Source organism: Micromys minutus (assembly GCF_963924665.1).
Source record: "Micromys minutus genome assembly, chromosome: 2".
NCBI lineage: Eukaryota > Metazoa > Chordata > Mammalia > Rodentia > Muridae > Micromys > Micromys minutus.
In genome coordinates, this window is record NC_137971.1 from 96,633,760 (window position 1) to 96,656,393 (window position 22,634).

At 41.5% G+C, this 22,634-nt stretch overlaps 1 protein-coding gene and 1 pseudogene across 3 annotated transcripts in view; both read right to left on the reverse strand.

The window, feature by feature from the left end:
* The window catches only part of INTS4 (integrator complex subunit 4), a gene marked incomplete at its 5' end in the record, with an annotated part of 58,594 nt that extends 37,251 nt beyond the window's left edge, over positions 1-21,343 (reverse strand). The window contains 8 exons of one of the 2 annotated variants that reach the window (XM_080913136.1): positions 4,068-4,188; positions 4,739-4,827; positions 5,754-5,804; positions 6,846-7,031; positions 11,061-11,167; positions 14,422-14,539; positions 16,053-16,247; positions 21,281-21,343. In XM_080913136.1, the coding sequence (XP_080769262.1) occupies positions 4,068-4,188; positions 4,739-4,827; positions 5,754-5,804; positions 6,846-7,031; positions 11,061-11,167; positions 14,422-14,539; positions 16,053-16,247; positions 21,281-21,334 (921 nt within the window). The remainder of the gene's footprint in view (positions 1-4,067; positions 4,189-4,738; positions 4,828-5,753; positions 5,805-6,845; positions 7,032-11,060; positions 11,168-14,421; positions 14,540-16,052; positions 16,248-21,280) is intronic. The other variant, XM_080913137.1, reaches the window with a different exon arrangement.
* On the reverse strand, positions 18,880-19,552 carry LOC308416965 (transcription factor A, mitochondrial-like; annotated as a pseudogene). The gene is made up of 2 exons: positions 19,215-19,552; positions 18,880-19,013 (listed from the first exon to the last, which is right to left on the reverse strand). The product of its transcript is annotated as a transcription factor A, mitochondrial-like (transcript).
* Positions 21,344-22,634: the final 1,291 nt, after the last annotated feature.

Sequence of the window (22,634 nt, forward strand, 5' to 3'; positions counted from 1 at the left end):
CAGAGGATGTCAGCAGTTGAGAGCACTTGTTGCTCCCAGCACTAACGTAGGATCCCACAGCCACTTGTAACTAAATTCAGGAAATCTGGTTTGTTGTTTGTGAAATTTTGTTTATTTTTTTTGTTTATTGATAGATTCATTTTTTATTATTTATTTTGAGTCATAATCTCATTATGTAATTATATATGTACCTCAACAGAGTCTTCTCCTGAATTCACATACATGGGCACATACATACATGTAGGCAAAAATACTTACACACGTAAAATTATTGTTTTCTTTCTTTTTAGAAAAACCCTAAAATAAACCAGAGGCTGGTGATGCACACCTTTGATCCCAGCACTTGGGAGGTAGATGCAGGCAGAGCTCCGTGAGTTCGAGGCCAGGTCTGCTGAGCAAGTTCCAGGATAGCAAAGGCTACACAGAGAAACCCTGTCTCAAAACAAACAACAAAACATAAAAGACAAAGATAAACACTTAAAACTGCTAGGTACTGTGGTGTGTGCCATTAGTTCCAGCATTGAGGAGGCAAAAGCAGGCAGATCTCTGTGAGTTTAAGGCCAGCCTGGTCTACATAGCAAGTTCCAGACTAACCAGGGCTACATGTTGAGAATATGTCTCTAAATAAATAATAAATAAACTAAATCAATAAACAAAGAAACACAACAAAACTTTACAAACAATAAGACGTACCATTAAACAAAATCAACAGTGTACAAAATATTTACTTCCAAAAGTTAACTCTCCTACTAATTCCACAAAGAATGTAAGTTTCTTTCTTTCTTTTTCTTTCTTTCTCTCTCTCTCTCTCTCTCTCTCTCTCTCTCTCTCTCTCTCTCTCTCTCTCTCTCTCCCTCCCTCCCTCCCTCCCTCCCTCCCTCCCTCCCTCCCTCCCTCCCTCCCTCCCTCCCTTCTTTCTTTCTTTCTTTCTTTCTTTCTTTCTTTCTTTCTTTCTTTCTTTCTTGGTTTTTCAGGATAAGGTTTCGCCTGGTCTTGATCTCAGAGAGCTGCCTGTCTCTGCCTCCCCAGTTCTGGGACTAAAGGTGTGCACCACCACTGCTGGCCTAACTTCATTTCTTCTTTTTTTCTTTTTGGAGACAAGGTTTCACTCTGCAATTAGCTAAAGATAAGCTGAAACTCACCAATGTGGACCAGGCTGGCCATGAACTAACTACATAGCCATCCCTTTCCATCCATTCTCAAGACCCAGTAATGCCCATTTCTAATGTGAGAGACTGAAGCTGAAATGAGCTACTTTACCTGTTTCAAATAAAGAAGAAAGCAGACTTACATCTCATAAAGCTCATCCTGAAGCAATGTGGAGAACACACTGGACACAGTCAATGAAAGCAAAAGCGCCGGCACAGGAGTCCACAGAAGTAGGCCCTAGACACTCACAGCTTACATCTAAGTACTCCTGTGATTCCTATGCTAGCAAACACGGAAATGCTCACACAGGCTTGGATCTCTCTCCCTTCTGGCCTGAAAGTACTACATAAAAGCAGACATGCCTTTGACTCCCCAGTGCTGGGATTACAAGCATGCACATCACACTGGTGAGACCTCTAACTTTCTCTGTAGTCTATTATATGGATTTGAAAACATTTTCCCTGACAAAGAAACTTTCTAATAACTTCTTAATAAGTTTGTTTGTCCACACTTTCCATTGTCTCCTTTGGTGCTCTCTAACATTAGCAGAGAAGAGGTTATTATTCATGTCGAGCCTCAAGAAATTTTATATCGCTTGTAATACATTCTCAGTGTTATCTAATAACAGCTGAGCTTTCCAGTTTAAATTCACAAATGTCGAGAGCATAGGAATCCAACTGAAAAATGGTGACACTTACATTGGTATGGGCCCAGTAGAAAGAGAAAAAAAGGGGTGGATTTAGGTCATATCATAGGAACAGAACTGATACAAGATGATAAATCGATGGATAAAAGATATATTAAGGCTGGGCAGTGGTAGAACACAGCTTTAATCCCAGCACTTTGGAGCCAGAGGCAGGCAGATCTCTGTAAACTGGAGGCTAGTGTGATTTACAGAGCTAGTTCCAGCACAGTGAGGACTACACAGAAAATCCCTGTGTCCAAAAAAAACATTCCTCCCCAACTGCATACTACCACAATTCAACTTAAACTGTAATCTGGAGAGATTTATAAACTGTTTCTGAGGGGCTGGAGAGATGGCTCAGCAGTTAAGAGCACTGACTACTCTTCCAACCAAAGGTCCTGAGTTTAATTCCCAGCAACCACAACCATCTGTAATGGGATCCGATGCCCTCTTCTGGTGTGTCTGAAGACAGCTACAGTGTACTCACATACATAAAATAAACAAATCTGAAACAAGATAGTTAAAAGTCAAACATGCTTCCAGAGCAAAAATCTTTCAAAAATTTCATTATTATTATGTGTATGTATAAACTAAGTGTGTGCATGTATACCCATGAGTTAGTCAGATAATACTTCTGTAAGTCAGTTCTCCCTTTCCACCTACACATGGGTTCCAGGAATTAATCTTAGGTAACGGGGCTTGTGTGACAAGCATTTTTACCCACTGAGCCATTCCTGGCCCATGTACTTAGTAATTTTTCTAGCTTAAGGCTTCTAGCTTCTATCTAATTAGGAGATTGAAAGACAGCAAAACACCAACAAAGATGAACCATGATTCAGATGTAAAGCTGCATCTAACCAGGGCATCAGCATTTGCCCCAGTGCTTGACACTCAGAAGCATTACAATAAAGAGTCTAAAAAAGACTTAAACATAGTTTAATCCTTAACGGAGAAGAGGAATTTAATATACTCTGAAGATGCTTCCACACTAAAAAGCCACATCCCAGATAGACCTCAGTTCCAAGTAGTGACTGTATTCTTAATGGCAGCATGGATTTGATGACTTGGAAGTCAGTTCAGGGGACTTCTTTTTAACCTCTTTGAGAAGCTATTGTTGTTAATATTAATTTAAATTAATTAATATTAATCAGTTTTTTTAATGATTTTAAGTTTTCCAATATAACCTACATGTGGATTTTTTGTCCTTCTATTACGAACAGTGGAAATTCACTTTTTGTGCAGCACAGACAGACATCTAACACCATTTCACATAAGGACCTTGGTTCCTCCTCACCTCTTGAGACAGCCTGTTAGATATCCCGTACCCACTGCTGGTAGTTTTTATGGCCTGTTAGCCTGAATGATACAGTCCTACTTTTACCTCCTTGATCTCTTTCCCTGCTACTCCGACCAGTCAACCTAGCTGCTCCTCAGCTTCAGCAGCTAGGCCTCCCAACGAGTCGTCTCCACAGCCCTGCTTTAGTGACTTTAAATCCACACAGCTCCAAATTATGGAATTACGTCTGTATTCAAGAGTGACTAATAATCCAATCTTGCTAATAACATTAATAATTATAGTTACTACTATTTATAACATTTCTAGCCAAGTAGGCTTTAAGGCATATATAGATATGTGTTTATGTATATGTACACATTTACATATAGTTATACCTAATTTCTTACATAGAAATATACATATATTAATACATATACATATTTACTCATATGTGCTTTTTGTAGGCAATCTTTAATCCTTTTAAACTCTCACTTTTGTATTAGATTCTTCATTTTATAGACAAGAAAACTACAATTTATGGGCTAATGAGATGGCTCACTGGGTAAGGGCATTTGCTACCAAGCCTGGAGCCCTAAGGTTAACCCTGGCTCCCACAGGGTACAAGACTGAGTGCTCTTGAACTTGAGTAGTGAGGGTTTAGCCCTTTTCTATTCACTGTGTGCTTCTCCCTGACACCCCACCCTCTGTGCAGGAACGCATGTGTGACGTCACAGTCCAGGGACTGATGCTTCCCGTTATTACTGACATACTCACATCAGTCCTATTTGTAAATAAGCACAGTAATGAAGCATATAATGTAAAGGGGAGGATGTGGAGGTCCAGCCATTAGAAAAACTACGGGCTTCTAAAAACGAGACATACCGAACCATATCTATGGTTTCTCAAAAATATTTGTAACAGCATAAACACCGTGTTCATTTAAAAAGTGTAACTTACCAGTAGCTTTGCAGCTTGCACACGAACCACCCAGGAGCCATCACTGACCATGTGGCAAATCTTCCCAAAAGCATCATCAACTAGACGGATTTCTTCATTAGAAGAAGGTATTGGAACGATACTAAATAAAAAGGAGAGAAACCACATATGACAAAGCACGCGCCTGAGCTACATGTTCTGCACTCCGAGGACAAATAATGAAAACTCTATGTAGGAAATCCTAGACTGAAAGATACTCTCCAGCAAACCCATCACCCAGGAAAAAGGATCCCAAGACTTTAGCTGCACTGCCAACTTTCAATGTCTTGAATAAGACTGTAACCCACCAAAGGTTCAAGGATTTATGAAGAAACCAAGAACTTGGGGATGGATGTATAGTTCAGTGGTAAAGTGAGTGCTAGCCCTCATTCAATTCCATACAACCTATATATAAAACAAACCTGTAAGTCTGAATCTGACAAAAGTAAGCTTTAGACAGACCTCTGTGTGTGTGTGTGTGTGTGTGTGTGTGTGTGTGTGTGTATAGCTCATTTCCAGTCTGATTATCAAAGCCTATATCCTCATCCTCTACTTCACACTGCCTTCCAAATATCCAAAGGATTTTCTTCCTCTAGGTGCCTTTCTGTATGGTAGAAGGAGAGCAATGCATAGCAGAAGGCTGACTTACTGACCTCTCGGGATACAGCTGGCTGACAACCCAGATAAGCTGAACCGCAGCACTTCGCACCTGCTCGTAGTCGTCAGAGAGCAACTTACAGGCCTGCAAAGTGGATCACACAGTGTAACAGCTATTTAGCATAACATCAAACCCAGCAAAGCTACTTAGAGTACTCAAAGCCCATAGTACCAAAAAGGTATTTACACTGAGTCCCAGAGATGTGGCCAATTCTAATTCCCATCAAGAGATAAAACCCTTCATGATAAGAGAACAATCTGTGAGGGTGGATGCAGACTGTCAGACATGAAGGCACACACCTTTAATCCAGAACTTGGGAGGCAGAGGCTGGTGGCTCTCTGAGAGTGTGAGGCCAGTCTGGTCTACAGAACTAGTTCCAGGACTACCAGGGCTACACAAAGAAACCCTGTCTCAAACAATCAATCAAATAAACATCGAAGTACCTCCTAGAAAGGCATTTGATTAAGCTGTCCAATAGCCTTTCCACAACTCCATTATGCCTTTTTTTTTTTTTAAATACTAAATTTATGTGCCATCTCCTCATATGATCCAGGGTCTCGGTCACCCTCCAGAAACATGTGTGGTGTCAGAACTGACGTCAAGTATGGCCCACCAAAGAGAAGATAAGCAAGACCATAACTTGTCCTAATCATTACTACTTTTCAGTACTAGGAACTGAACCCAGGACCTTGTGCATGCCAAGCAAGCTTTCTCCCACCCAGTTACATCCCGGCCCACTTCCCTTACTTCCCTTCTTCATGTAGTTAGCATCCACGCATTCTGAGTTGCACACATCTTACTACAAACATGTTTACATGCATTAGTACTATGAATAACATACATATCCCACATCATTCGAAAAAGTATGTTTCAGATATGGCTTCCCATTTATCCCAACAAATATGTCACTATGAGCCAGCTAAGTCCTCACGATCCAATTCTGAGAAGTGTGGCACCCTCCCAGCTTCACGAAGCTCCTCCCCTTCCACTTAGCAATCATTCTAAGGTACCTGATTATAAATCGTTTGGTGTAACTTCAGTCCTCTTTCATGAAGCTGCAACTAGATAAAGAAATACAGTCTAAGCCTTTGTGAAGAAAGTCAGTGTTTCTAACATCTCCACAGCATCCCATGTGTATCACATCTCAGCAGACTAAGACCGTCAGAAATCAGGCTAAACACAAGACATGGGCAAAGACCTTTCTGTATAAATAGTCAAGATATTTAATAACTCTAACCCAAACACTATCTCAAAGTGTCAGACACCTCTCCTCTTAACCACCTTCTCTATGCCTGCTGTAACAATACCATGGCATACTCTTTCTTGCTGTTACCAGTGTACCTAAAGGAGAGCTCTAATTTGGCATGATAACAAATACAGATTATGTCATCCTTGTTTCACAGATAACGACTCCCAACAGAGCCCAAAGAAAAAGCACATGAAGGCCTAGATAACAACTGCCTTTCCAACATTGCCGTAGCCATTTTGAATAAAACTTCCATATTGAATAATTGGTTAAATAAAGTTTAAGTTCCCAAGATCTCCCTGGGTAACTGGCATCCTGCTTTCCATGAGACAGGTTGCCCCACCACAACCAATGGGAACAAGGTAAGAGTACCAGAAAGACATGCTCCTGAGGAACTCCCCTAGCCTTAAATCCTGACTGGTGGGACAACTCGGTACAGATGTTTGTGGATTTAAGGCTTAAAAGCTCTGTTGCATTCTGGCTTGGGGTCACAGTATTAGCTCCCAAATCTGGCCTGCATCACTGAGGTGTGTGTTTAATAAACTATCTCTATTTGGTTGAGATTGCTGTCTGTGTGGTTTGTGGGACAATTCCTGGACCCCTACACTTGTCATACAGAAATCTGTACCTTCAGTTTTATAAGGCCACCGCCAATGAGATGTGTACGGGGGATTTCAGAATATATCAAAAGTAGCACAAGCCATAATCTTAGAGATGAGCCAATTATGTGGCTAGAACAGGAGGATTGCTCCAAATTCAAGGTCTACGCATAGTCAGACCCTATCTAGAAAAGAGAAGGGAAAGAAAGAAAAGAAAACACAAAGGAAGTGTCCCCTTTTCTTTTTATCATGTTTACCATGGCTTTTATAGCTGCTGTCCTGACACGAGGGTCTTGGTCCCCGAAGTAATCCCCGATAATCTTCTGGACATCTCTGGCAGTTAAGCCTTCAGAATCTTTTGTGACACTTTTCTCCAAAGAGCCAAGATTGCCAAGTAATTGCAGGCATTTATTTCTTACACCATGGGAAGTATCTGTCAGGTGCTATAAAAAAAGAGAAAGCCAAAGAATATGATTAAGACAGCTTAAACAAAAAACTGGGGAAAAACGCACTCCATCCTTTCTCGCTCTCACTGGTCTGTGTAGCACCTCATTGCCTAAGGGAGGTACAATACTATCTTTCTTTAACTTTATTTATTACCATTATGTGTTAGTGTATGATGTGCACATGTGAGTTTGGTTACATGCATGTCACAGTATGATTGTGAAGTCAAAGGACAACCTTCAGACATCAGTTTTTCTCCCCAGTATGGGTTCTGAGGATTGAACTCAGGTCACCGGACTTGCAAGACAAGCGCTTTTACCCAGCGAGCTGCCTTTCCGGTCTAAAGATGCTGTCAATATTTACATGACGCCAACGGAAGCAATGGAAACAGACAGATGGACTACTCCACAAGGCGATGGCATATAAAGACGAGAAACAAAAGGCAAAAACAGTCCTAAGAGATTGAAAGAAACTTGAGACTATCCACGTGTAGTATGTGGGTCTTTTGGATCCTAATCAAAACAAAAACAAAACCAAGGGTATATTTAGTGCTATAATGCAATAAATATAAACACATGTGTTGTTAAAGAGTTCCTACCAAAAGCTGTGCCCTGAATACTCTTTAACATATCTATCATTTAGAGACGTCCTAAAGTCCTTGTGAAGTGTAACATGCTGCCAAGAGATTCACATTAAAATACTACCACACAACAAGAAATGAGGAGATGACAAGATTATGAACTAACTGTGGACTATAATCAAGACTGTGAACAAACTGAGTAGTTGGCTCACGCCTGCACTCCGAGCACTCGGAGATTTCATAAACGAGGCCGGGCTAGAACATGAGCACCAGGGTTGCCAGGGACACATGGCACGACGGTCTGAAAAGACAGGAAGGGTAGTAAGTCCTAAGTGATCATGAGCTATATGAATGGAGAAAGCTAGTTTCAGACCACAGCTCTGACAACTGGCCACATGTCTGGTCAGGTTCTGGCTCTCAGAACAGCACACTTCTCACCTGTCTTCATTATGGGTTACCAAAAAAGCTAAGTTTAGAAATAAAAATATATGTAAAATAACTTCATTAGTTATTTTAAATTTTAGTTAACTATTAGCTATTGCTACCATCACTTAAAACAGTAAGGACGTGAACGGTTACACACAGTTTCAGGAGGTGACAGTCACAAGTAACTGCCCAAACAACTTACCTGTTTCCTTCAAGTCCTACTGCACTGATTTAAACAAGCAGTACTAGCTCCCTTTGTGTCCTCCTTGCCCACTGCCCCTGCTGCATGTCTCTGTCTCTAATGTGGGAGCAGTCTCTTCTAGCATTCTTAGAAATCACACAATCCTCTCCTCCTGCTCTAATTCAGCCATCTCCAAATCCATAAGCAAAGAATAATCGGGTCAGCGGCAGACACTTGCCCAGCTTTGCACAGGCTTTGTTTCAATGCCATAGGTTCACATGGGCAGCAGACATGAGAAAGCTCCTCTCCAAGAGGCTGGGCTCTCAGCATGGGAACCCCCTTTATAAAGTGGCTCTCTCAGGGGTTGAGTGTCTAACTCTCGGGTAGAGGCTTGCTTATCATGCCTGGAGCTCTGGATTCTAATCTTAACCCAGAAAAAAAAATACAAAAATGTTCCATCAAGCATTTTACCTCAGTTAATTCGTTTCCTGTGCATTATCTGAGAAAAGGAAACTGTGAGGAAGACAAGATGGCTTAGCAGGTTAAGGGTGCTTGCCTTGAAAGCCTAGAAACTTGAGTTCAATCCTTGGAACACACATAAGGACAGGAAAAGAGAATCAACTCCACAAAGTTGTCATCTTGACCTCTGCTCGTGCCCTAACACACACACACACACACACACACAGAGAGAGAGAGAGAGAGAGAGAGAGAGAGAGAGAGAGAGAGAGAGAGAGAGAGAAAGAGAGTAATAATATTTTTTAAATGTTAAACCCTACTGTTCTGTCTCCGCAAAGCCTCATATATAAGTGCTCAAAATAACCACAAAAATATGACACTGAACAGAAGAGTAAAGCCCAGATATGAGGCAGATAATGACCATCAGTTATTAGTTTTTAAAGTGACTTATATTTAGTATGAAAACATCATTTTTCATAACCAAACTACTGCCTGAAACAACCCCTGGAAGATATGTCACAACAGTTATATATGCTTTATTTGAGTTTCAACTGAACTAAACCTTCTAGCCTCTATTAAGGTAACCAGGCAACAGTGACGTATAACCAACATACTACTCAATCTGAGCACACTGAGTCATGCACGCCCTCCAGGCAACAAATGTAATTCTACGATGATGTCCTTCCCCTACCGGTCGCATCATAGCCAGCATCATTTAGAACTGCCAAGTGGAGCTGGGGCCATGGCTCAGTGAGTGGTGACTGTTACTCATGCATGGAGACTAATTCTAAGCTGCCCCCACCCCCAACATCATGGTGGCCCAGTGCATCTGTAACCTCAGTGCAGTAGGGAGGAGACAGGCAGGTCCTGGGGGCCCACAGGCCAGAAGAGAGAACTCCAAGGTCAGTAAAAGACCTTGTCTCAAAACCAGAGAGCAGTAAAGAAGGATGCCTGACACTGACCTCTGGCTTACATGTATGTGCATGCTGCCTACCCACTACATACAAATTTTCTAAAAGAAAGCCAGCTGCCAATTGTCTGTTGTGCACTTTGTTAGGTCACAAAGTGCCACCATTTTCACATTATAGAGTGAGTCACCAAATCACATCTTTAGTAATAGTAAGCAGTCTGTCAAAAAATAAAAACAGATTTGGTGTGGTGGTACCTGCCTTGGGAGGCAGAGGTAAGTGGAACTCAGTGAATTTGAGGCTAGCATGGTCTATATAGCAAGTCTGAGGCCAGCCTGGATCAGAAAAAATAAAAACAATCAAATAAATAAATTCAATATCATACTACTTCCTAAATAATTCTCATAATCTACCATCTACGTCCTCCATCTTTCCACTACTTTAATCCAAGCTATTCTTTCTCACAAATCATCACAGGAGGGACAGCAGGTCAGCTCGGTGGGTAAAGGCTCTGGCAGCCAAGTTTAATAACAATCTCAAAAATACGTGGTGGAAGGAAAAAGCCAACTCTGCAAGGTGTCCTGACTTCCAGTATGTCCCGGGACTCTCCTGTCCCCTACACCTAATAAACAAATAAATGTGTTTGTTTTTAAGAATTACTATAGTACTTAGCTTAACTTCCAGACACCAAGGACTAAAAAGAGCAGTGTTTACAGGCACAGAGAGGTTTGTTTGTTTGTTTGTTTTAACAGATTTATTTATGTATATATGTATATAAGTACACTGTCTTCAGACACATCAGAAGAGGACTTCAAATCTCATCACAGATGGTTGTGAGCCACCATGTAGTTGCTGGGATTTGAACTCAGGACCTCTGGAAGAGCAGTCAATGCTTTTAACCACTGAGCCATATCTCCAGCCCGCACAGAGAGCTCTTAAATTCTTATTCTAAGGACTACACTGGGCATTGTTACAGAATAATTGATCACAACCCCAAGACTGTTGTTTACTAGAAAAATTCGTTTCTAGTGAGTGTGGTATGGCTCAGCCCTAGCACACATCTTTAATCCAAGAGATTTCTGTTTATTGTAAACAGAACTGCATACTGTCAACCACAGGTCAAGAGGCAGAGCAAGCAACCAGTTGACAGGAAGTGAACATAGAAAAACCCAGAAGGAGTAAAAGGAAGTCAGGAGGACAGATAGAGACACACAGGAAGTAGAAGGGAGGACACTGATTTTCTGAGCAGGCACAAAGAAGAACTTCCTTTTCCTTCTGGGGTGTCAGCTGAGGTCAGCTGAGATCACGGGGTTCTTTCTCTGCCTCTTGGAGCTAGCAGGCTCTCACCCTGTATCTGGCTCTCAAGTCTTTATCAGTAAAATCCAAAGTTTGAGATTTTGTTTTAAAACAACAGGGCAGAGAATTCAAAGACCCAACAGCTTCTCTGTTCCAGAATGAAAACCATCTATCCTCTTACCTTGCAGGCCACATCCACTAATCGCACTTGGGTAGCTTGATTTTCTGGTAGTTTACTGCCAATTGCAAGCAAAGTGTCTAGTAGTTGAGCTAGGACTTGATGAGACTCTAGGAAAGAGGAAAGGTTGAATTACAAAATTTCAAGACCCTTGTCAGCACTAGTTTATTTTGGGAAGAAATGTAAATTCTTATTTATTAATTTATTTATTTGTGTAATCTTTCATCCCCTCAATTAAAAGCTAAATTTCCAAAGGAATTTGGAAATTTGAGACTTTCACAGGATTGGGCATAGTCCTATGCACAAAGTACTTCCTTAAAAAACATTTAGTATCAGTGGCTAGTGTTTCAGAAGTGCACTACAGCAGAAAAACATTGTCTGTGTCAACAAACAAACAAATGGCACACTGAGCTGAGTGCGGTGGTCACACCTTTAATCCCAGGATTTGGGAAGCAGAGGCAGATCCACTGAGAAACCCTTCCTTGAAAAACAAAAACAAAAGAAAATGAAAAAAATGGTACATGAAGATGGGGGAAAAAAGCCTCCCAAGCAAAGTCCAAACACAATGACATACCATTTCCCAAAGACATACCAGCCCCACAATGGTCTCTAACTTGTAACTCATCTCTTCCAAGTTTGTTTTGAGACAGATCTCACGTAGCCCGAGCTCTTAGTGTAACCAAATACGATGCAAGCCTCTGAACATGCAGCCTCCATCTCTGGTGCTGGGACTACAGGTGTATGCCTCCATGCCTGGCTACTCTGAAGTTTTTTCTAGTACTTTTTCCAACCTCCTGCACTTCTAACTCATCTCTTTCAGGTTAACTTGACTACCTAAAAATTGGCCTCTCAGCCTTCAGGGCACACCCAATAATTCTTGGAGTTTATCCTAATTACCAAGAGAATTAATTGGCCATCTCCTCTTGGTTCCACACAGGCCTAAAACTTTACTTACTTTCCCATTAGACTAAACAGGAAACAGGGCTGGAGAGATGGCTCAGTGGTTAAGAGCACTGACTGCTCTTCCAGAGGTCCTGAGTTCAATTCCCAGCAATCACATGGTGGCTCACAACCATCTGTAATGAGATCTGATGCCCTCTTCTGGTGTGTCTGAAGACAGCTACAGTGTACTTACATATAATAAATAAATAAATAAATAATCTTTAAGCCAGAAACAGGAAGATACTTAAAGACAAAGACCATACTTTATTCACCTCCATTGTCTTAAAATCTAGAATAACTTATGTGCTCAATAAATACCCAATAAGTGGCAAAGAGCAAAATCAAAAAACAAACAAAGGCGTAGATCAATCTTCTTAATTAGATCATCTTTATATAAAGGCTCTTCTGAAACTTCTGATATTATGCATTTTTGATGTATTTTCCCATTACAACCATCAAATAGGTGCTTGACAAGTGACTACTAAACAAATCTGTGATCAGCTGAAATTACTGGCTAGCATGACCAAAGAAACTGTCTCATAACAAAACACGAAGTAAAACTTGAACAACAAAACATATACACATACATACATACATGCATACATAATACATACATACACATATGTTCTTCTGTCTTTCAAAATACAGTCCTTATAATGTTGGTGGATACAAGAGGATTTTAGGTAATTCAAGTGATCTTGCCCATAGTTAGAAGTCTCGTTCTATGGTAAAACACTTGCTCACCATGTGTAAGGCTCTTAGATCAAACTACAGAAGGGACTCACATATGAAACAAGTCACAAATATAAAAAGGTAGTCACAGGAGACAGAAGAGAAAAAGTCATCCCCAATGCCACCATATTGATTGTAAAGATAACTTAATATAACATCCACGAAAAGCTAACTAAAACTTACAAAGCTTATCTCTGACAAATCAAGAATTGAATCTAAATCTTGAATCCTGGGCTGGAGCTGGCTCAGTAGTTAAGAGAGCTTGCTCCTAATTCAGGACTGAAATTTGTTTCCCACACCCATGTCAAGCAGTTTACAACTGCCTGGAATTCCAGCTCCCAGGGATCCAACACCCCTCTCTGGCCTTCAAGGAAACCTACACACGAGGCTGTCATACATGCTTACACACACACCCCCCCCCACACACACACACACCATACACACACACACACACACACACACACACACACAGAGGAAAACATAAAACCTAATTTTTTTATTTTCAAGACACCATTTCTCTGTGTAGTCCTGGCTGCCCTATAACTCACTCTAGACCAGGCTGGCTCTGAACTCATAGAGTGGCCTGCCTCTGCCTCCTAAGTGCTAGGATGAAAAGTGTGTACCACCACTGTCCAACTATAAAATAACATTTTAAAAATATAGTTGGAGATGCATACTTTTAATCTCAACACTTCAGAGGCAGGCAGATCTGTGTGAGTTTTGAGGCCCACCTGGCCTATATAATGAGTTCAAGGCCAACCAGACCATATCTCAAAAATACCAAAACAAAATAAAAAAGTACTTCAAATTATATTTTTAAAGGGAAATTAGTATCTCTCCTCTATGTTAAATAAGTTGTAATAAATATACAGGACTTCGTAAGATCACAGTGATAGCTATTAAAATGAAGCTATCGACAGAGACAGAGCCTTAAAGTCTAACCTTTAACTCCCTATACAGGCAAGGATGACCCTAAACTTTGTGTCTCCTACCTCTACCTCCAAGTGCTAAGATTACATTATGAGCCACCATGTGCATTTTATGTAGTGATGGGGAAGGCGGGGGGAATCAAACCTAGGACTTCATTCTAGGTAAGCGCTCTTCAATGCAGTGGTGGAGACTAAACTCACGGCTTCATGAATGCTAGGCCGGATAAGCATTCTACCAACTGAGCTACATCCTTAGACCATAAAACTATATTTCATCCATAATATAAATACATGTCTCTATTAAACCATCTTCAAATTCCTTTTTAAGATGATATATGGTTTACATACATAATCCTAGGAGACTCATAGAGATGACTGTTTATTTTAGGTCATCCTGTGTACCTAGTAAGTTGCAGAACAGCCTGGGCTAGAGTAGGACCCTATCTTGTAAAAAAAAAAAAAAAAAAGATGTTCTTTTTAATGGCAATCAACACCAAACTTTGTTGTAAATTCTGTCCATAAGAACTCATGATTTGTGCTCTGATTACATAGCTTTCAGTTGCAACTTACTTTCACTCTGTAGTATGCTAATGATGTCATCCAACTTACTTTCACTCTGTAGTATGCTAATGATGTCATCCAACTTACTTTCACTCTGTAGTATGCTAATGATGTCATCCAACTTACTTTCACTCTGTAGTATGCTAATGATGTCATCCAACTTACTTTCACTCTGTATGTAATGACATCATCTAACTTACTTTCACTCTGTAGTATGTTAATGGCGTCATCCATTATGCAGTCTGGAGAGAATCCTGCAGTCTTTGATAATAATCCCAACAGTGATGCAATTTTCAGTCTCACAGATGGATCATTTTCCTATTAAAAAAAAACCCAGAAACTCATTCAATGCTCTGCTCTTAGCTGTCAGACACAAAGGACACAGAAAATGGACATCCCAAAGGGTATCCAACTATTCTAGAGCTTCATTTCTGAAAACTTAACTTCATACACCTCAAGAGACAGCCTTGCTCCATTAATGTTATACTCAATACTGCAAATGGAAATTTTTATGTCTTAGTTTACTTCTAAAACTAAAAGAACTGTGCATTTGACACTAAAAGTATCTTATCTCCACTACGCAGTCAATGTTGGATGTCAGAGCCACTCTTGCCACCAACATGACTGCTCTAGGCACCCAGCATCACTGCTGGGACCACTGCTCTTGGAATGGATGAAGAGTGGGAACTAGGGAGGCTACTGTTACCGCTAGAAAGAACTCTTCACCGCCGACTCTTGAGGACCATCAGATCCTGAGTAGAGGCCAGGACAAGCAAGTGCAACTGACTGAGGGCAGATCGTGTGCCTGGGCTCGAGCTTCAAGGGAGAAAGGGAAATGAGATGTCTGGCCATTTTAGCTTAGAGCAGGAGGTTAATCTCTAAGATTGCTGTGATAAGACATGTCTCCCCAAGACAAAAAATAAATTCCCCCTTTTAAAAAATCATACATGGCACAATACCCAAGACTAAAAGGATGCTTAATGAATATATATGAAATTGGATGGGTTGGGGAGGGGTCATGTCAGTGTTGACATTAAGTGATCTTTCTAAACCAGTGACAAAAGTTTTTGAATTTAGGTTGGATAAATCAACTGCCATCTATATGTGGCCACCCCCTCTCCTATACACACACCTCACCTATACATTTTTGGTTATGGTTTTATTTTTTATTTTCCATTTATTATTGTGTGTGTGTGTATGTATATGTGTGTGCGCGCAAGCACGCATGCAAATACATGTGCCACACAAACTTCCAGGAGACTCTTCTGCTTCCTTTCTCTCCATAGGAATGCTGGAATTATCAATATTCCACAGTATCCAGTCCCTTCCCCCCCTATAGATGCAGATATATATAGATTGCAGCTCACAACCATTTGTTACTCCAGCTCTAAGGGATATAATGCCATCTGAGATACACAGTAAGGCATTCTATAAAAGAAAAGGCCACTTTTTCTTTAAAACTGCCTTAAAAACTAACATGGCTATCACAGTAGGCATGAGGGCCTTAAATTAAACCATGAACAGCAGGATGATGGGCAAACTACCTTCCAGAGTTGAACACAGCAAGAGACATGGCTGACAATGAGTCTTCCTCTGTGTTCTCTCTTCACTGCACACACAGAGCTCACAGTACCTTAAGTCATTTACATGCCTGTTTCCTCTGACTACCCTGCAAGCTCCCGAGGACCGCATATACCTCATTTCAACCTTGGCATCCACGGTATCTAGCATATGAATCAACACCTTTCTGCTTCTGTGCAACATTAGCCCATTCTCCAGACACAGCACAGCTCTGACAAACAACCCCACCAGGTCCTCACAGCCTTCTTACCTTGTAATAATGTTCCAAGAGAATCCTGACTACCCCCTCCACACTTTCTGCCTCTACAGGCTTTCTGGCAAACTGGAGCAGGTACTGCAAAGCATCTGCTGGGGAGGTGGCTTTACACAGATCGATGTGGAGAGCAGCAGATTTACTTGGTTTTGTTAATCGGAGCTTCTTAGTAGCAATTTCCTCCTGCTGTTGCTGGAAGACAGTGAAGAGAGTGAGACGTGAAAACAGAATCTGTACATTTAACTTGCATTCATTGGATGGAATTGATTTGTCCTTCTAACACAGAGGCTTAGTTAACAGAACATAAGAGATACAGCATCATGAGGTCAGTGAGATGGCTCATGGGCAAAGGTGCTCACTGCCAAGTTCGACTATGACCCAAGTCCCACATGGTAAAAAAAAAAAACCTTACATACACACACACACTTACACAAAGTAAATGAATGTTTTAAAAATGTTTAAATTTGTATAGAAGGGAACCTATCACTATAGGTTCCTTAAGTCCTGAAACAATGGGCAGACATAGAAAAACACTGTAATTGTCACATTCAGTCATTGTCTTTATAATATAGTATCTTAGTGTAGTTAACAATCACTTCCCTCAAGCTTTCTCTATCAGGACAATTATAGTCGGGAACATCATATAACATGGAAAAGAATGCACACTGCTAGCTAGGTGAAGCCTTCTCATCTATAAAAGGGCATTCCAATACTGTTCTCCGGGGATGTGTGAGAAACCTAAAACCCCTGTCTTTACTGTATATGTGATAGGCACTAAACACATGCCAGTTCCCACCCCTCCTCATCTTTATAACAAAGCAAAAACACCAGGAGTATGAAAATTTCATTTTATCACTCTATAACTATAGATAACAACATTTAAAATACAAAATTAAAGAATTAGTTTTTCCCAATGACTGGAGGTATAAACACCTGTAACCCCAGCCCTCAGGAAGCAGAAGCAGGAAGCTCTAAAACACGTATTTACCCGGACTGCAGCTAGCTCAAGACTGAGGAATGACTTTTTTTTAGAATGGATATGTGAAGAAAGAAATAAAGTCTGCCATTGTCCGAAACATTTTATGGAGCCAGACCTATTATTTCTGCCACTGAGGAGGAACACACACGGCAGGGACAGCAGCACTGAGCGAGAGATCAAGTAGTTGAGCACACACAGTGAAGGAAGCAGCAGGAGAAACTAACCGCCTGCTGAACTCTCAACTATAAGAGTGCAGAGATTATGAAACATGGCATGGCAGAAAAGGGATGAGGGAGAAAGCAACACTATATAAAAGCATGAATGCTCTGAATGCCTCTAACTTAAAAAAAAAAAAAAAAAAAGTGAAACAAACAAATCCTGTAAAGCTGGCCAGCTTATTCTACCCAGTAGAACAAAGTGGGAGAGAGGGACGGTGCGGCAGTGGGCGCGTGCTGCTCACACATTCAGTCCCCAGCACACAGGCCAGGAGGCTCGCAAAGATGTTTAACTCCAGCTCCAGTGACCTGACACCGTCTCTGGCCTTCACAGGCATGCCAACACATGAAATACATTCACACAGACATGCACACAAATGAAAATACGTCTTTAATGAAGAAAAGAGAAGAGGGAAGGAAGGAAAGAGAGGAAAAGAAGGAAGGCAGAGCCAGAAAAGCCCAGAAAGGAACCCACAGATGCAGTAGCTCTGAAAAGCTACAAAAGCTTTCTGACCCTTGACTCATTCAAAAAGTTCAGAACTGACTACATTAAAAAAAAAAAAAAAGAATAAAATATTAAAGCCAATGCTCAGTCAAAGTTATTACATGAGGGCTGCTGGGAACGTAGCTCAGTTTGTAGAGTATTTGCCTAACATGCTCAAGTCCTTAGGTTCAACCCCTACATAACCCAGGAAGTGGAGGCAGGAGGTTGAAAATTCCACCTCAGCTACACTGAAAGTTTTCAGCACCTGGACCATATAAGCCCTTGTGTTATTTGTTTTGTTTCTCAGGTAGTCCTGGCTGTCCTGGAGCTTGCTCTGTAGACCAGGCTTGCCTCAGATTCACAAAGATCCACCTGCCTCTGCCTCTTAAGTAATGGGATTAAAGGCATGTGCCACCCTACCCACCCTACCCTACCTTACCTCTACCCTAGTCACCACAGCTGAGACCACATGGTAACTTACAACCAGCTCCAGGGTATCTGATGCCCTCTTCTGTCTTCTGTGGGCACCACACATGTGCTACACTGACATACATGCAGACAGAACACATACACACACACAACATAAAAAAACAAAAATTTTAAACTTTTTTTTTTTGCATAGACTTGGTACATAATTTCTTAATTTGAAGGAGATTTGTAAATCTCTTTTCCTACTATAAAATGCTGTTGGGACATCAGCAATCACTTGTTATGTACAAACATCAACTCTACACATGATTTAAGTCTAGGAATCACCTCATCTAGTAAAGCCTGGAAGCGTCTCTGAAAATGCAGTACTCATAGTTGTCACAGCTGTGGGAGCAACTCTGGCCTGGGACACAAGGGGCATACCCATGTGTAATGGTCATCAGTGTAAAAAGCTCACAAAACCACACAACTGTCACCAGTGTGAAAGTCACCTCACAGTCTATCTGCAGAATGAGTCACCACTGCATGCAAATGCACAGACAGTCTCGATTCCAGTTCTTAAGCGAAAGGCAGAACTCGGCATGGTCTACTGTCAAGGTTCAAAATTAACAGAAATGCGTTCAACGGCAGAAGTCCATGGGCTACAGAAAAATAAACTGAATGTCAAAGGTTAAGCACCTTTATCCTTTATAGTTTGACAACTTAAGGCTTTGAGACCTAACTTGGTTTTCCAAGCAAAATTAATTCTCTCCTTTTTATTAATGCTTTCGTGTTTAGACGTTTCTGCTGGGCTTCTTCCTCAAAGCCCATCAGTTGACTTGGAGTTAGCTGTCCTTTATACTTGCTCGAGGCTTGTTTTCATGCCTCCCATTCAGCTTTTTTTTTTTTAAAGAATTATTTATTTTATTTTATGTGAATACACTGTAGCTGTCTTTGAACACATGAGAAGAGGACATCGGATCCCATTACAGATGGTTGTGAGCCACCATGTGGTTGCTGGGAATTGAACTCAGGACCTCTGGAAGAGCAGTCGGTACTCTTAACCACTGAGCCATCTCTCCAGCCCATCCATTCAGCTTTAAAATCCACTTCATAAGCCTTTTTTTTTTTCTGCTTCCGGTAGCTCCCTCCACAGGGCTGCAATTTTTCTAACCAGTTCTGAAAGTTTTGCATCTGGGTGTTTAGTTCTAAATTTGGGTAGCTGTTCTGTAGAAAATCGAAGGTACGAACTCATAGGTTTCTTTGGATAATTATCGAAGCTGGAAAAACACTTCAGAATACAGACAAGGTTGATAGGCGAGGGTGTGCGGCCCCTGCAGCCCGAGAACATCTCGACTCCTGTGCGCCCCAGTGCTCTTAGCACGCCCCACATTTCCCAGAACAGCACCATTGCTCAGGACGAGTGTTGGCTGGGCGCCGTCCGGTCTATCCCACACATCACAGTCCCACACATCACGGCCCCTACACACTGTTACAAAACCTGCATGGGACCTCCAGGGGCTTTTTATCATACCCGCGCGCGAGGCACTGTGGGAATTTTAAACTTTTGTAAGAAAAAGTTCTAGCTTACCTACAGCCTATAAGCAAATGTGCCGAAAAAGCAGAAAAGACAGACTAGGAAAAAATAATTACTAGATCACTGAAAGTTACAGCTTGGTTTTAGGAAAAAGAGAAAATGCTAAAGAGAACAAAAGAATACCGACTTGCCAATGTAGTTCTCTCTGTGCCAAAGCTCCATGTGCCCCCAAAAAGCAGGGGTTCCAATAGCCAAAGACTTCCTACCACACAAATGGTGCACAGAAATCACTCGAGCATTTGACAATGTTTTCAATTTTTTTTTTTAAATTTTCCTGTTGAATTGATGATCAAATGGAAGGTTTAAGAATCAGTTTCCAGGCTGGAGAGATGGCTCAGTGGTAAAGTGCACGTGACTGCTCTTCCAGAGGTCCTGAGTTCAACTCTCAGCAATCACATGGTGGCTCACAACCATCTATAATGAGATCTGGCATCCTCTTCTGGTGTGTCTGAAGACAGCTACAGTGTACTCATATACAAGAAATAAGTAAATAAAATATTTTAAGAATCAATTTCCACCAGGCATGGTGATATACACCTTAATTTGGGGAGAAAAGGCAGGATGATTTCTTTGAGGTCAAGATCAGCCTGCTCTACATAGCAAGACCCCATCTCAAAAAATAAAACCTTTTTCCTAAATGGTACCACTCTGCTTAAATATCTAAGAATGCTGTTGATCCACTGGCATAAACCAGGCCCTGGTCAAAACGCAGGTCTTGCCTCACCTCGCCAACCTTTTACATTTAATCTGTATTTTAACAAAATGTGAGCTGGGTCTGTAACAGCTCGGTGGGAGAGCATACGCTTCAGCATGCTTGAGGCTCTGGGTACAATCTCCACTACAAAGAAAGAGAAAAGCATTCTTCAAGATGTGAAAATTTAAGAAGCCGACTATAACTCTCTACAGAGGTACTACGGCACACACTGACAGTTCTGACAGGGGCTTGGTCCACCTTTAAAGGAGGGAAGATGATGGATTGGCTTTCTGTGACCCTTGCCTGCTTTGTCTGGGCCTTGCATTCTACAGACCTTTAGTTAGCTCCTTGGGGCTTTGCATACAGCCCAACGTGTCTCTGAAAGTTAGGGGCACAAGCGTCAGAAGGAGTTCTGCCACCAACTTAGGACAGGAGGATGCATCTGTAACCCGATCTGGCACAACCGAGTTGTAAGGCATGAAAATAAGATGCCTGACAGTTTTTAAAACTATACATCACTGTGTCTGTCCTAACGATTTTGTTGTGTTGTTTTCAAGTGGGCGAGGCGTGTGACTTAGGGGGTAGAATGATAACTTAGCATGCTTAAGACCCTGAGTTCTAACCCCAGAACTTTGAAAACAAAACAAACAAACAAACAACAACAACAAAAACCAAAGTCAGAGTAGACATGAGAGCAGGGGCCTCGACCAACACGCCCCCTCCCTGACACGCAGCCTGGGAACCTAAACCGGCTACACACAAGTTTAGGCGACTATCTGGAGAACAGCCTGGGGTGCGGACAACCTTCCCGCGCAGACCGATCCATGACTTTTTCTGCCAGAGCTTACCTGAACCACTTTAGTGAACTCCTCATACACCCGCTTTTTCAGATGCGCCGCCATGGCTGCGCCGGACCTTCTCGGCTTCTGTACTCGCCCAGAGGGCGGAGGAAAACCTTTCTACAGCGCCGAGCCCGCCGCAATCCCACAATGCAGTGGGGTTGCTGGATAGAGAGGCCGCTTCCTGAAGCTCGACTGCCCCGTGCTGGGAGACGGAAATTAGAGCGCGTCCTGAAAACTGGGTGGAGTAAAAGCTTGGGGCGGGCATTTTTAGGAGCTGGAGGCAAAACCAGGAGCTGTGGCCTGAAGGCTTCCCTGGAGGTTCGCTGCTAGAATGCTTAGCTTGAGTGTTGCCTTAGTTCCAACGCCTCCCCGAGGTTTGGTTTTCTTCGTTTCAGTAATTCAAAAGTTACCCATCAATAAGAAGGGAAGAAAAGAGGGAGAGAGAGCAAACAAGCCAGCCAAACGCTGAATCAATGAAAGGTACTCTGCAAGTCTGAAGATTTAAGAATGCTGGTAGTCCACCTGGGAGCCAGGTCTGTCCTAACTGTCGTATGCTCCATGCATCTCTGATGAAGAGACTGATGATTAATGCTTCCTCTCATAGTTGGGAAACAGTGAAAAGAATCTTGAGACTGAGGATGAAACCACATGTTGATATTGAAAGGCACAAATTTTATCATTACAGTCCCCATTAGTAGGAGGATGGTGTGGCATCTAAGCTATAGCAGCGGAATTCTTACATAGGACCTTTATGACTTTTGCAAACAAGCAAAGCTTAATAAAAGGGGAATTTTTATGATTAGCATTTAGCATAAGCAACAGTCACACGTTTTTATCTTCATTGTAGTTGGTAGGTTACAGAAAGCCTTGTTTTTTCAAGTTAAGTCGGAATGGTTCTCAGAAGGTCTTTGTCGTCTTTCTTTGGAAAATAGTCTGCATAAGAGGTTCCTAACCACTGAGCCACCTCTCCAGCCCCATAAATCTCATTTTACCTAAAAAATACAAGTACAAATATCAAGACTCTGGAAACAAGTCTGGAAACCGAACAATGAGGAAAGTGGAATTCTGTTACTATTTAACCCATATTAAGATCAATAATAAAGGAAGAATAAAAATGGAATTCCTGTAATTATTTAACCCATATTACAGAAAATAGTGAAGGCAGAAATGGGGGAGTCAGATTCTAACACCACAAAACTCCTTTAACGCTCTGGTACTTGAACAAGTGGTCTCCAACTACAATCATATTGATGATGCCTAATCTAACAAAAACATGCTTTCAATGAAATGAAACTATACAGGAACAAAAACACCCCGTAATTGAATGTATTTGGTGCTGTCCAGTTTTACAACTCACGTG